General features: G+C 37.5%; 2 protein-coding genes across 3 annotated transcripts in view; one reads left to right on the forward strand and one right to left on the reverse strand.

The window, feature by feature from the left end:
• Positions 1-1,317, forward strand: part of LOC18775181 (splicing factor U2af small subunit B) — a 3,487-nt gene extending 2,170 nt beyond the window's left edge. Inside the window, exon 6 of one of the 2 annotated variants that reach the window (XM_020566354.1) lies at positions 112-1,317. The gene's annotated coding sequence lies outside the window, so the exon portion shown is untranslated. The remainder of the gene's footprint in view (positions 1-111) is intronic. The other variant, XM_007206755.2, reaches the window with a different exon arrangement.
• LOC18773732 (histone deacetylase HDT1) lies at positions 2,764-6,084 on the reverse strand. Its single transcript, XM_007205613.2, has 10 exons — positions 5,922-6,084; positions 5,058-5,128; positions 4,734-4,939; positions 4,314-4,333; positions 4,171-4,218; positions 3,928-4,082; positions 3,668-3,736; positions 3,469-3,553; positions 3,220-3,352; positions 2,764-3,120 (listed from the first exon to the last, which is right to left on the reverse strand). The coding sequence occupies exons 1-10, from the start codon at positions 5,932-5,934 to the stop codon at positions 3,060-3,062; spliced, it is 861 nt and encodes a 286-aa protein (XP_007205675.1). The 5' UTR covers positions 5,935-6,084; the 3' UTR covers positions 2,764-3,059.

Raw genomic sequence — 12,608 nt, forward strand, 5'->3', positions numbered from 1 at the left:
TACCACACACACACACAATATTATACGTGCTCAACTCGCGAAAGAAATTTATATTTCAACAAAAACATTTTTTCAATAAATATAGCTTACAGCACATTTTCCACTGTGCAGGTGGTGTGCAGGTTCACACTTCTGTGATATGCAATTGAAATGACTTTACAATTTTTAATCTCATACATATTGTGTGACTGTGTGCTTTCTGTATGATTATGTCTCTGTAAACCTTTCCCCTGCTGCCCTAGTTCTGTACTCTTTGCTTCAACCAGTCTCTTCAAACAACTCCCTTCATCATTTTGGACTTCGTCCTTCATAGAAAGCTATTGATATTGCAACTTAGATAAGCAATGACAAAGTGAGGCAAAGGAAAGAAATATTGAGGATAGGGAGAGAGGCTTGAATAATTAGACCCCAAATTGTTAAAACTTAAACTGATTAAATACTTAGCTTCCAAAAATTCCGGAACTAAATAAAATAGCTTCTCGTTAATTACTTATCTTGTGCTTGTGTCTAAAATAAGCACAAATGTTCTCACATCTAACCGTCATCACAAAGCCAGCTCCTCTATAAGAATTTTTGTTTGGGGCCGTAGGGGATGATTTCAGCTGACTATAACATCTCTCTTTCTATCTTGTTCAATCAATTTTGTTCTTATTTTGTTTCATGGAAGCCAATCCCCAGTTGATACTTTGCATCTGTGTGAAATTTGTTTGCTTGTTTTGCATGCATTCATGTTTTACAGTCAGAAGTTCTGTGACCACCACGAATCAAGAGTAGTGAACGATCGAATATCATGGTTCTGTCTTGGGTTTTGATTTCTTCTCCCCTTTTAGCTTTATTTTTTTGTTTCAATTAGTAAAAGTCATGATCTTACATTCTTTACAAGTTTTGCAGGTTCAGGTATCCCTGCTTCTAAGGTCCGATCCTATTTATTTTCATTGCAGCTTACAATGGAATTTGTGTACAGGTTGCTGGTGCAGTGTATCAGGATTCAGGAGAATGGGGTTATACGATATTTCAGGTTTCAATTCAGAAGTGTGAAAGTATATTCCTATTCCATCACTCGAACGACTGATGTAGGTTATTACTGTTGGTAGGTCATTGCTGTTGGTCAATTGTAGTAGTCATCATGATGCAGGTTTAGTGTGGCATCCAAAATATTATTAGTTGTTGGACCAGTTGTATTGTCATATTTGGAGTTGTACAAGCATTAAAATCTTGACTGGCTATGATGTTATTCCTTCTGTTTAAGTTATTGACAATGCTTAAAATCATCTGTGAACTTGATGTCAAGAGCCATTTGTTACTGCTGGTTTATCAATCCTGGGCATGAAAGAGGAATGTGTTAAATGTTATATTAGGGTGGGTTGTTTTTAAGAACCTTATAAATGGTATAAATGAACTTCTTACATTTGGATTATCGGGTTTTGCCACTGTTATGGAAATATCTGTACGCATAAATCTTGAAACTTGAATTTCTATGCAGCGACGGGTTTCTTGTTTTGGGGAGACAGCATAGACCTTTAGGACTCTCGACTTTATTTTCCTTTTCTTCACAAGTCAACATAGAATCCATCCCAAGTTTTGCAATGAGAAGCAACTTTTCTGCAATTTAATCTTATGGCTAATGTTGTGTATGGATTTTGAGTGTAGCAGGTTTTGTAAAATTTGTAGTTCCAAATTCCAGATTTTCATGATTCTGTTTGTAAATTTAAAGCTGCATTTACACCCGCAAAACCAACGTTCCACCCCCAAAAAAGATTTCACAAACACCCACAACACGTAGAAATCAAAGCTCAAAGCGTGGGTATGAAACTGGAAATGAACGACCAAGAAATTTCCTAATTTTCTAGCCTACTTTGGACCTGGTTTTGAGCCATTAAATTAAATCTTACCTATACTTGTTTCAGAGTAACCTTGTGCCAATGTCTCTCATGCACCACTTGCTTCTTAAAACACCAGGCCCATAACCCGCGACTGAGTGAGGTTCGCTTCATTCCTTTTAATACAAGCCATATTGGAAGAGAGGGGAAACAAATATAAAAATGTTCTTAACCCCTTGTGATACAAAACCCGCATCATTTTTTTTTAACTTTGTTTCCGAAGCACTTTAAAAAAAGCAATGAATATGATACTCGACTTTCTTATTCAGTATTATTTTTTTGACGAGAAGAGATTGGAAGAGACCGAAACTCGTGCCTCTGTTATAGCTCTCAAACTATTCAGAGAATAGTGTGCACATTGAACCTGGGCTGCAAGTTGGATGTGAAGCAAATTGCTTTACAAGCTCCAAATGCACAATACGATCCCGAAATCCGAAATCAACGGTTCAGAGCTTTACATCTGGCAAGATGCAACATCTGAAGTGCAAACTGAATTTGCAGCCAGGAAATTTGGACAACTCATCCAACGGAATCTAGGGTCTAGAGAAGTTAAAGTTCAGGGTTTCCCATCAGCCTTGAAATCTTGCCTACTCCCCAGCCACCCACGGAAACTTCGCTAAATACGAGCCTGAAATTTTTCCAGGGATTGGATCAAGAGGTGGCAGCCCAAACTTTTTGCTAAAAATTCAGGCCCTTTTTAGCAGTAACTCAAGCACCCAGCATAAACGCCTTGACATTTTTCTGCCAAAAGCTCTATTAACAGTACTTTTTATTAACCCTCGGTCCCATTAACGCTGAAGAATCAATAGCTATTGCAATAGGACATAATCACAGTTCTATAAACCTGGAAAATCGATCCAATTTCTATATAGGACAATCGAAAGGTCAAAGAGCACTCTCTCCTTTTGTAAGAGGGGCTAAAAGTAGAGCACTTAAATTTAAAAAAGGCTAAGAGATTAAAACATAACGCACCTAATTAAGTTGAATAAGCAATATCCAAATAGAAAAGTAAAATATAGGTTCAGTTAACTGTGAAATAACAACTCTAAAAGACAAGCCGATAACTCAAAACCCGAGGACAACCGTTGCTACCGCCATAACCTTAACATATCACCCTCTGTACTCTCAATGCCCAAAAATACTATATATCATAAGCATGCCATGATCCTGCACGTCCTTCTACTTGGCACTGTGCTTGGCCTTGTTGTGTGACTGAAGGGCACCATCAGAATTAAACGACCTGCAAACAGCAAGATGACAAGCATAAAAACCAGCAACAGAACACAAATACTACAAGCAGAAAAAAAAAAACAAAAACAAAATGGCATGCTTAACATACTTGCTGCAAGGTTTGCACGAGTGCTCGCCAACAGACTTTGGTGTTTGTGGCTTGGCCTTGTCACCTGTAGCAGGAGTCTTTCCACCCTTCTTTGCAGGGTGTGGGGTGGCAGTGTGCGCAGCCTTCTTTCCATCTGTAAAAATTCGTAAATACTTTAGCCATGTCCGTATTACAGGTAACACAGAAATACACTGACTATTTGGGTATTATTGAGAGAGAGAGAGAGAGAGAGAGAGAGAGAGAGAGTACCAGTCTTCTGAGGAGTTACTTGCTTGGCTTTTTTAGCAGGGACGGGAGTTTTAGAAGCAGATTCATTGGGTCTTTTCTTGGAAGCCTTCAAGATAAACAATCAACATACATGAACAACCGAACTCACAAAAATAATCAAGGTCGATAATTTCCAAAGAAGACCAGGCATACTGTGAGAACCACAAAACCATTTCATTACCTTCTTAGGAGTAGGTGTCTCCTCATCATCCTCATCAGTAGCATCATCATCCTCATCACTATCATCATCCTACAATCAGAAATGCAAATTTCCGAAGTGATTAAGCAGTTACATACTACAATAAAGGGCATAACAAGCTAAGTCAATCAAGAATATATTTTGACCAATAAGCTCTGACAACAAACAACTTCAAATCAACACACGAAAACGTATCTTTATGAATGAATCATGGACACAAGAAAACTCATCTGTGACCATACCTCATCTGATGAATCTTCAAAACCACCCAAACCATCCTCAGAACTTGAATCATCAGAATCATCATCATCATCATTACTTGGCTCCTCAATCTTAACTTTTTGCTTTTCAGAAGCTTCAGGTTTCACAGTGTTAGTCTTGGAAGGAGCTGGCATTCCTGTGCACAGTTTATGAACAAGTGATAAGAATAAATTAGATCAACAGAAACCACATGACAAATTGGAAGATCCATGTCAAACATTTACCATTCTGTGTGATTTCCATCGGGACATCCTCATCTGAGGAATCAAATTCTACATAAGCAGAAAATGGTAACCAATTAGCTAAGGACATAAAATAAATTTATAATCATGTCAAAACAAAAAAAAGAAAATGGCATTGCATTTACCCGAATCACCCTCCTCGTCCGTGGCAGCAAAGAACACATCAAGTAGTCAAGGAAGCAATGAATAAATACAAAAGATCACAATTCATCAATGCTAAAATATCAAATCATCAACATTCAATATTTTAAATTAAATACAATATGAAGCCCTGTATACAAAAATTTCATTTTAAAAATATAATTATTATGGACGAATTATTTTCCAAAAATAATCAATACTTCTGCTCAAACACCATAAACTGATCAAAGTTACTGATACAAGAAATGATTTTGTTAAGAAATGATACAAGAAAACTGAAAATTAACTTTCCTGGAGTGCAGACTCCAGGGCAAATATACAAAGTAGCTCGTTCATAAAGAAAAGTATAAAATGTCATGCTCAAACAATCAACTCAACATACACCACAATTGTTAAAAGGATATTCTCCAATCAAAGTCTGATAACCACAAAAGTGGACACTTCCACTTTTCAAGTTGTGCGAGAGCTCAAACTCTTTCTCAAAAACCAAGTCAAGGAACAATTGAGGGAATTTATCAGATGAAAGAGTTCCCAAAACAAACTTCTTGTCATCGATCTTCACAGAGATGACACCTTGATCAGCTCCCTTCTTTGTCTCGCCCAAACAAGCCTAGAGCAAAAGAAACGTTAAAACATCTTAAAACAAGGCACTGACACGCACAGTGATATCAAAGAAAAATTAGTAGACAAATCAAACAAAGAGGACTAGTATAAAAAAGAAACACTACCTGTGACAGGTGCACAACTTTGCCATCAACAGGCACATATTTTACTGGCTCTCCAGCCTTCACTTCAACACCTAAAATAAACAAACGTAATTATTAAAAAGAGTACAGTAATATCAAGAACAAAACAGGAAGGATTATTGCATATAAAGACTAAACCAGCTGCATGCAAAAATATCCGTCCACATTACATAACACGACCACGACTAGGCGAGAAGAAGACTAATCTCCACTGCTTAAGAAATTTTTTTATGGGAAAACCAGAAGTGGTCGTAACTTCTGGGGGGATTTACGCATTTTTTAGAATAACAAAAATCATCAAAGGTTCAAATAAAATAAAAGAAAAAGAAAAGTGGGGTTCAGATCATCAAGCGTATGGTTTTTAGGGAACTGGCACCTGTAAGACACATGTTACAGAGAAATTGTTCGCAAATTCAACACGATTAAAGCCTAGAATTCATGTACAAAATGAGGCTGGCTCAGAAACAATAATTTTTCATCAGCATAACCATAAAACCAAAACTATAAGAAGCCACTGATTGAAAATCATCAAGTCCAAAACTTATGGTTTAACCAGGTTATACACAGAAACCACACAAACAATTTCAGACCCGTCCGAGACAAGCTTACTCACAACCATAACCTCTAGCGTACAGAAGCACATTGAAGAAATTATCAGAAATAAAATGCAAAACATGAAAACACCAGTAAAACAATTATCACAAGACAATGCACCAAGTTAAGCCTTAAACACAGATTATCAAAAACGAACAAAAGCACTGTCTTCAGTTAAACACTGAGAAACGCTAAACAGTGAGAAAAGGAATAAAAGAAGAATAGGAGGCGATAAGGGAAGAGACGGCTTACCCCAAAATTCCATTGAAGCAGAGTGAGTGAGCGAGCAAGAAACGGGGAGAGAGAGAGAGAGAGAGCGGGGGCTAGGGTTTTTGGGCTAGGGTTTTGATTTGAGAGAGCGCGATGTAAAGAGGCGATGGTCAGAGGGTTTAGGGGGGCTTTTTATAAGGGAATTGCCGCCAGGTTTTCTACTAGGGTTTTTCATTCTTTAGTTGGGCCTGGGCTTTGGATTCAAAAGTCGAAATGTGGGCGCATGGGCTTCTTAAATGCAGTAAATTTTTATGAAAGCTATTTGCACTTAACAATTTGATCATCACACCCAGCTTTCAAGTAAAATGTAATCTTTTATTTGGCATCTGACTGGCTGAAAAAACAATTTAGAGCGTCTCCAATTGATATGTCAAATTGCCATATAGATATAAACAGTCCCGATCTCTTGGACCACAGGAGTCCAAGAGATTGTGGTTACCCACCGTTGGATATTAATCCAATGGTTCAAAAAAGTTTTTTAAAAGGAGTGCAAAAGTGAGTGAACCGTTCTGTGGTCACCCACCGTTGGATATTAATCCAATGGTTCAAAAAAGTTTTTTAAAATGAGTGCAAGAGTGAGTGAACCGTTGAATTTACATCCAACGGTGAGTGACCACAAATCTCTTGGACCCCTGTAGTCCAAGAGATCAGGACTGTAGATATAAAATGTCAAAAATTATAGGTTAAAGTTGTTTCAACTGAATAGTCAAATCCTACATGGATTTGAAGGCTGAAAAAGATGTGTCAAAAATAACATATCAAAAAACTTGATGTCAAATATTTTTTTCATATTTTTTTAATCATGAAACCCACTATCATTTACTCTCTTTTTTTTAGGGTCATGAACTATCATTTACTCTCGAAATGTCGAATGTCATATTATTTTATCATTTGCTTATGAAAATATAATAAAATAATATAACTTTTGGCATTTCGAGTGAAGTTAAATTTTTTCTAAATAATCAAATTGCCATATACACCATCAAATTTAAATTTAACATTTTGCATTTCACGTACTCTTGGAGTTGCTGCTAGCCAACTGACAGAAAAATAAAACATCAAGAAACCGAAGAGGAAGAAAAGGTAAATTTGGCATGTTGATGGAGATACGTCATCGTAATATGTGCATTGAGGGAGCCAAAGCCGGGTCTGAAGTGGTCTTGCTTTCCCTTATAACTCCTACAACACTTGGAAAAAATATATATGATTTTACAAACAAACAAAAAAAATTCACAATTTATTGAGTGATAGCCCTCTCATATAAGATGATAAAGTGATTTACAATTAAGTTTTAAATTTGGTCCCTTGATATAAGGGGGTACGTCGGTTCAAAATTAATATAATTTCATCAATTCGCATATAATCCAATATAGATTAGATTATGAATTTTTCAATCCAATCCGATTGCATTAAAGGTTTAAATTCAATCCAATCTGATTCAATTAATATTGGATTGGATTATCGGTTTTCATATTGGAAAAAATAATCATGAAACATACATTGTCAAGTTTAATATAATCAAACAGTTTAGTAGATGTAAATGTAAAATATAAATGAAATGTTAAAGAAAGTATCTTGATTTTATAATATATTACACATAACTCCATCAAATTGCTTAAAATGCTCACAACTTTCTTAATGACAATTACCTAATGAGCAAAATAAGCATAAAATTAACTAGATTGGATTGGATCCCCACAATCAAATCCATCATTCGATCCAATAATGTCGGTTTTGGAAATTAGGAATCCAATCTAATCCACCAAATCATCGAAACCGATTAAAATTGGATTAGATTGGATTTGTCGATTTGAACAGATTGAATTGGATCTTGCACATCCCTGATCCAAAAATTCTAGCTCTGTCACTAATAAGAATCTAAAGCATATTGGTTTGTGGATACCTAGAGGCTAACCGTTTTTGAAATGACAATTGATCACCATTCTGACGTATTTCCCTTCGAGAGTGATCAACCAACAAAAATTCAAAGCATACTTTATCAAAAACAAAAAATTTAGAAAGAAATTTAGAACATACCTTACTCTTTTTTTTGCCACTTCAAATCCCTGCCATTAAGGGAAGGCTTGAAATGAACAAAAATATGTGTTGTAAGCATCATCAACGCAAGCACGTGTCTCCGCAGTCTCCTAGATTACAATCAAAATTAGGCATTTTTATCGGTCAAACTGGTTAAATTCGCCAATTTAACTAAATCGAATCGGTCTTTTTTCTCTTTTTTTTTTTCAAAGTAACCTTTTTCGGGTGGCTTTACCCTATTGGTTGGCTTAAAGAGAGCCCATATTCCCCACACTGAATTCGCCCACCACATATCTAAACAAACCCTAGCATTTTCTCTATCTTCTTGTCGCGTCACCGTTCTCTCTCTCTCTCTCTCTCTCTCTCTCTCTCTCTCTCTCTCTCTCTCTCTCTCTCTCTCTCTCTCTCTCTCTCTCTCTCTCTCTCCTGCACCATTGCCCCTTCATGACTAGATCTACTCGTTTCCATCGCCACAATCACATAGGTTCTCATTGAAACCGAATCGACCTGTCAACTGTAGTCAGTTGATGGCATCACTACCTTGGTGCCAATCTAAAAAAAGGCACACCGACAAGGTAAATTCGGTGGATGTGTCACCTTATCGATGGAGCTTGGTTTGGTTGCCTAGCCGTAATTTCAATAAAATTTGAATACTCTCCATAATGACAAAGATTTCTCATTCGCACACTTGCAGTTTTTCAATAATGACAAACATATTTAATAAAATAAAAGTACCCTAAAAAAATTATAAAAGATAGCAAGAAAATCATCTGAAATCTGACTATGAGAGGCAGAGACAATAACATAAAGGGTATTGTTTCCTACTTCGAGTTGTATTGTAACCCAAGCCCTATAAGGTATAAAGAGGAACTTGAGAGTTAGGTTAAATAATATAGAATACAATGGGGCATTAAATTGGGTTTGAACAAGAGTGTGAACGACAAAGAGCTAGGATTTTGTGACAAGACCCGACCCAAATTCCGCTTTGGAATCCGAGCTGGACCCTGTGTGTGTCCGACACCTGTCGGATGTCGGGCACGAATGACCTAATTGCCCTTCCCTACAAAGCAAGATAAAATAACAAGGTTGACTCCTACCGAAAAATCGACAGAGTCTCCCTTGTAACTGGATCAATACCAAAATATTTACACCTGCTAAACAAGCATATGTACACAACCAAGTGCCAGCATACGTATATATACATTCCAACAGTTAAATTCTAATTCTAGGACAAATTATCAGAGTGACTACTAAGAATTTACAAAGGAGTCAATTCTTTTACAAAACAAAAAGTCCTACATCAGAAAGGAAAGCGCGAAATGTGGAAAACGGCCCTGTGGTTGATCACTGTGCACGCCTACTGCCTGGGGGCGCAAAACATTAAAAGGGTGAGTGGACCCAAAAACAAAGTTTAGAAAAATACATTTGAACATACTAACCCCACTGTAAAACAGTTATACAAACTAAATTATTCTCTTTATTATATTCGTACTGAAATCAATGCACCCATATAATTATACATATATATGCCAATCATACTCATGGTCCTTAAAAGCATTGAAAACAGTTTTAAACTACCACCTAGGTGTACCCCTTATTTCCGTCAATTCCTACTATCCGTCAATTCCTCGCATCACCATGGGTGACATGTACTCGCAGGTGTCAGTGACACAAGGTCAGTCCGAGCCGCAACTAGCAGGATTCAGGGGACCGTAGTCAGCCTGATCCGCATTACTCGCTCCACATGAGTTTGGGTGCCATAGAACTCGGGGGGCAACTATCAAGCATGCTGACTAAACCGAAGGCAACCAATCAAATCCGAAGGCAACATTTGATCTGAAGGCAACTTTTTTACCGAAGGCAACATCTGTATATCTTGGTACCTAAGGTGGTTTAGGAAAATATAAAGTTTCTAAAGAAAATCTACTGAATAACTGAATTTCTGTAAACTCTAAAACTTTGCTGTCATTTATCTGATAATTAACTAGAATTTCTTTTCCTATATCCTTTAAAGGATATTCCACTCGGCAGCATGCAAAACAAAATATTTAAAAGCGTATAACAGCTTATAAAACACTAATCTTTGAATAAAACTTATTCAAGATCAAATACTATAACTGAACTGCTTAAATTCATTTATAAAAACAAAGAGTCCACTCACTGATGGTACGTGCTCGCTGGACCTCTTGAAGGTCCCTCCTACGGGTCAACTATGCTCGGGTGCCTGATTCAATGACCATAATATTCTATTAATACAATACTCAATATAGTACTAATTTAAAAACCCCGACCCCAGGCTCCTAGAAGTACGTGCGTCAGACTAAAGTTGTTCCTATGCCCATAAAAGCTTTCCTTCCACTTGGAATAGTTTAGCAATATCTTGGGACTCAAAAAACGCTAAAGTCCCAAAAAGTCAACCCGGGACCCTGCGGGTCCACGACCTCAAAATTATGATCCGGAAGCCTCTAGAAGTTCCAATATACCTAGGACACATATCCTGAGGGTTTGATCTCGATCGGACGGTTGGATTAATCACGATCGTACAATCGCATGATTTCTAAACCCTAGCCCTAGGGTCCGCGATTTCGGAGTATCCGGGATTCTGATTCACAATCCGCCGAATCCTAAACGATTCTGGAATTGTCTAGAGTAACATATCTGAAAAAGATTACGATCCAATGGCTCAACAATATTGAACCCGAAAACCGCATAATATACAAAAATCCGTTCGAGGCTCAAACGGTATCCAAATTGAGATCCGCGAATTCCTACGCGCTCGTGACAACATGAGGATCATTCTAGGACTGAAAGTGAGCTCCACTAAACTGCCCATGGGCCACCACACGCTCCGGCAGCGCGTGGGTGGCTTGATAAATTTCTGACGGTCGGAAAATCTCCAAACCGCTAGCCCAAACTCCTGTCCTAGGTAAAACACTCTATTTGGAATCACTTTTGTTCTTGGACTTACCCCAAAAACTGGCCGGAACTGGTCGAAATTGCACCCTCAAAACCGGCTGAAACCTAGATTGAAAATCGAACAATCTACGATTGAAATTTCTGAAATCCTACCCAACCAACAGGTAGAGCATGGAAAATAGCTAGAAAATACCATACCCCACTCGTCCGATTTGGTGGTCGGATGACGGAGATAGAAACCTTGGAAAATCTACCAAAATCGGCGACTTTCCTTTGAGTTTTTCGGCGATTTCACGGCGGTTGGTGGCGGAAAGTGGTTGGGGCTTGAAGACGGAACCGAGCTGGTCCTTTTGGCATCAACAGCAGGGGCAGGGGTGGTCGGGGGTGGAAGCTATGGAGGTTTGAAAATCGGCTGAAGGGAGGACGTCGGGAGAGGGAGGGAAGAGAGACTGAGGGAGAAGAGAGAGAAGTGAGGTTTTAAAATTCCAACTTTTCAAATTACCATCTTGCCCCTCTACGTATTTTGACTGTATTTTCTTCGTTAAAGCTCTTATTCGAGCCCACTTCGTGTCTACGGACTCGTTTCATCGTGCTCTATGCAACGGTGTGTGTGGAATTGTTAAATTCCTTCTCGGCCAAAAAGTCAACTTTTCTTTAATAAATTATTTCAATGATAAAGTTGTCTTTTCCTCTTAATAAATTGCTAATTAAATATTAATTAAGGTTTGGGTTATTACATTTTGCATAGGGTATAGGGTTTTGATTGTAAGCCAAAGTAGACAAGTGATTATAAGCTAAAAGTAAAATAATAAATCAAGAGAGGAAAACCTTTGCAATAAGGCCCACCCATATGGAAAACAAAACAAAAAAGAAATAATTAATATTTTCTAACTACCATTCCAGTAGTACCAAACATGGAAAGAAAAAAAAAAATTCCCCTTCAGATTCTGTAATTAAAAACACGATAACTTTCTAGTAAGTCAACCCCACCCTGGTATAAATTACAAGTCATGCCTACATGTTATTGCATATCGGCCAAAAAGGGCAACTATAGAAACACTAGAATTCTACAAAATTTATACAAATAAAGAACTGCAGTAGACGGACTGGAGTGGTCCTAGTGTTTCTAGTAGGCTTATTTACTGTAGTGCTTCTTAAAATTGTGGTCAAATTCTACATTGTCTTTGAAAGTCAAAGTGACCCACTTAGTAAAATGCTCTTAATCTTTTAAAATAATTGGAAATGCTTATCATTCAAGGGACATATAATTTTTTTTTTGTTGAGAAATTATATGATTGCATTCATAATTCAGCTAAAAAAGCCACTAGCCACAAAGGGCCAATATAAACTAGCCACAAAAGGGTCATTACAATAACGGAGCGGTCTAATATCAAAATTAAGATAATCTGGCGTGTCTTCACTAACGATCAGGCAGGATTGAAGAAACTCTAGCAGAGGCATCCCAACTAAGATTGCAAACTTATAATAATAAAAAAATAGATAAAGCTTGAAAAAACCAAGCCATAACAATACAAATAAAACTCTCATAAAGGAGAGATGAAAAACTTTCACAAAAGGAGAGGTGAAAACTACACAAAGAACCCAAAGAGTCTCTACAACTTATTCCAAACATAAAGAAATTGCAAAAAAGATGGTGGTGGAGATCCGACGGCGAAATGCAGGTGAAGATCCCACGCCGAGCCATAGCCGCCTATA

This window comes from Prunus persica, chromosome G6 (assembly GCF_000346465.2).
Source record: "Prunus persica cultivar Lovell chromosome G6, Prunus_persica_NCBIv2, whole genome shotgun sequence".
In the NCBI taxonomy this organism is placed as follows: domain Eukaryota; kingdom Viridiplantae; phylum Streptophyta; class Magnoliopsida; order Rosales; family Rosaceae; genus Prunus; species Prunus persica.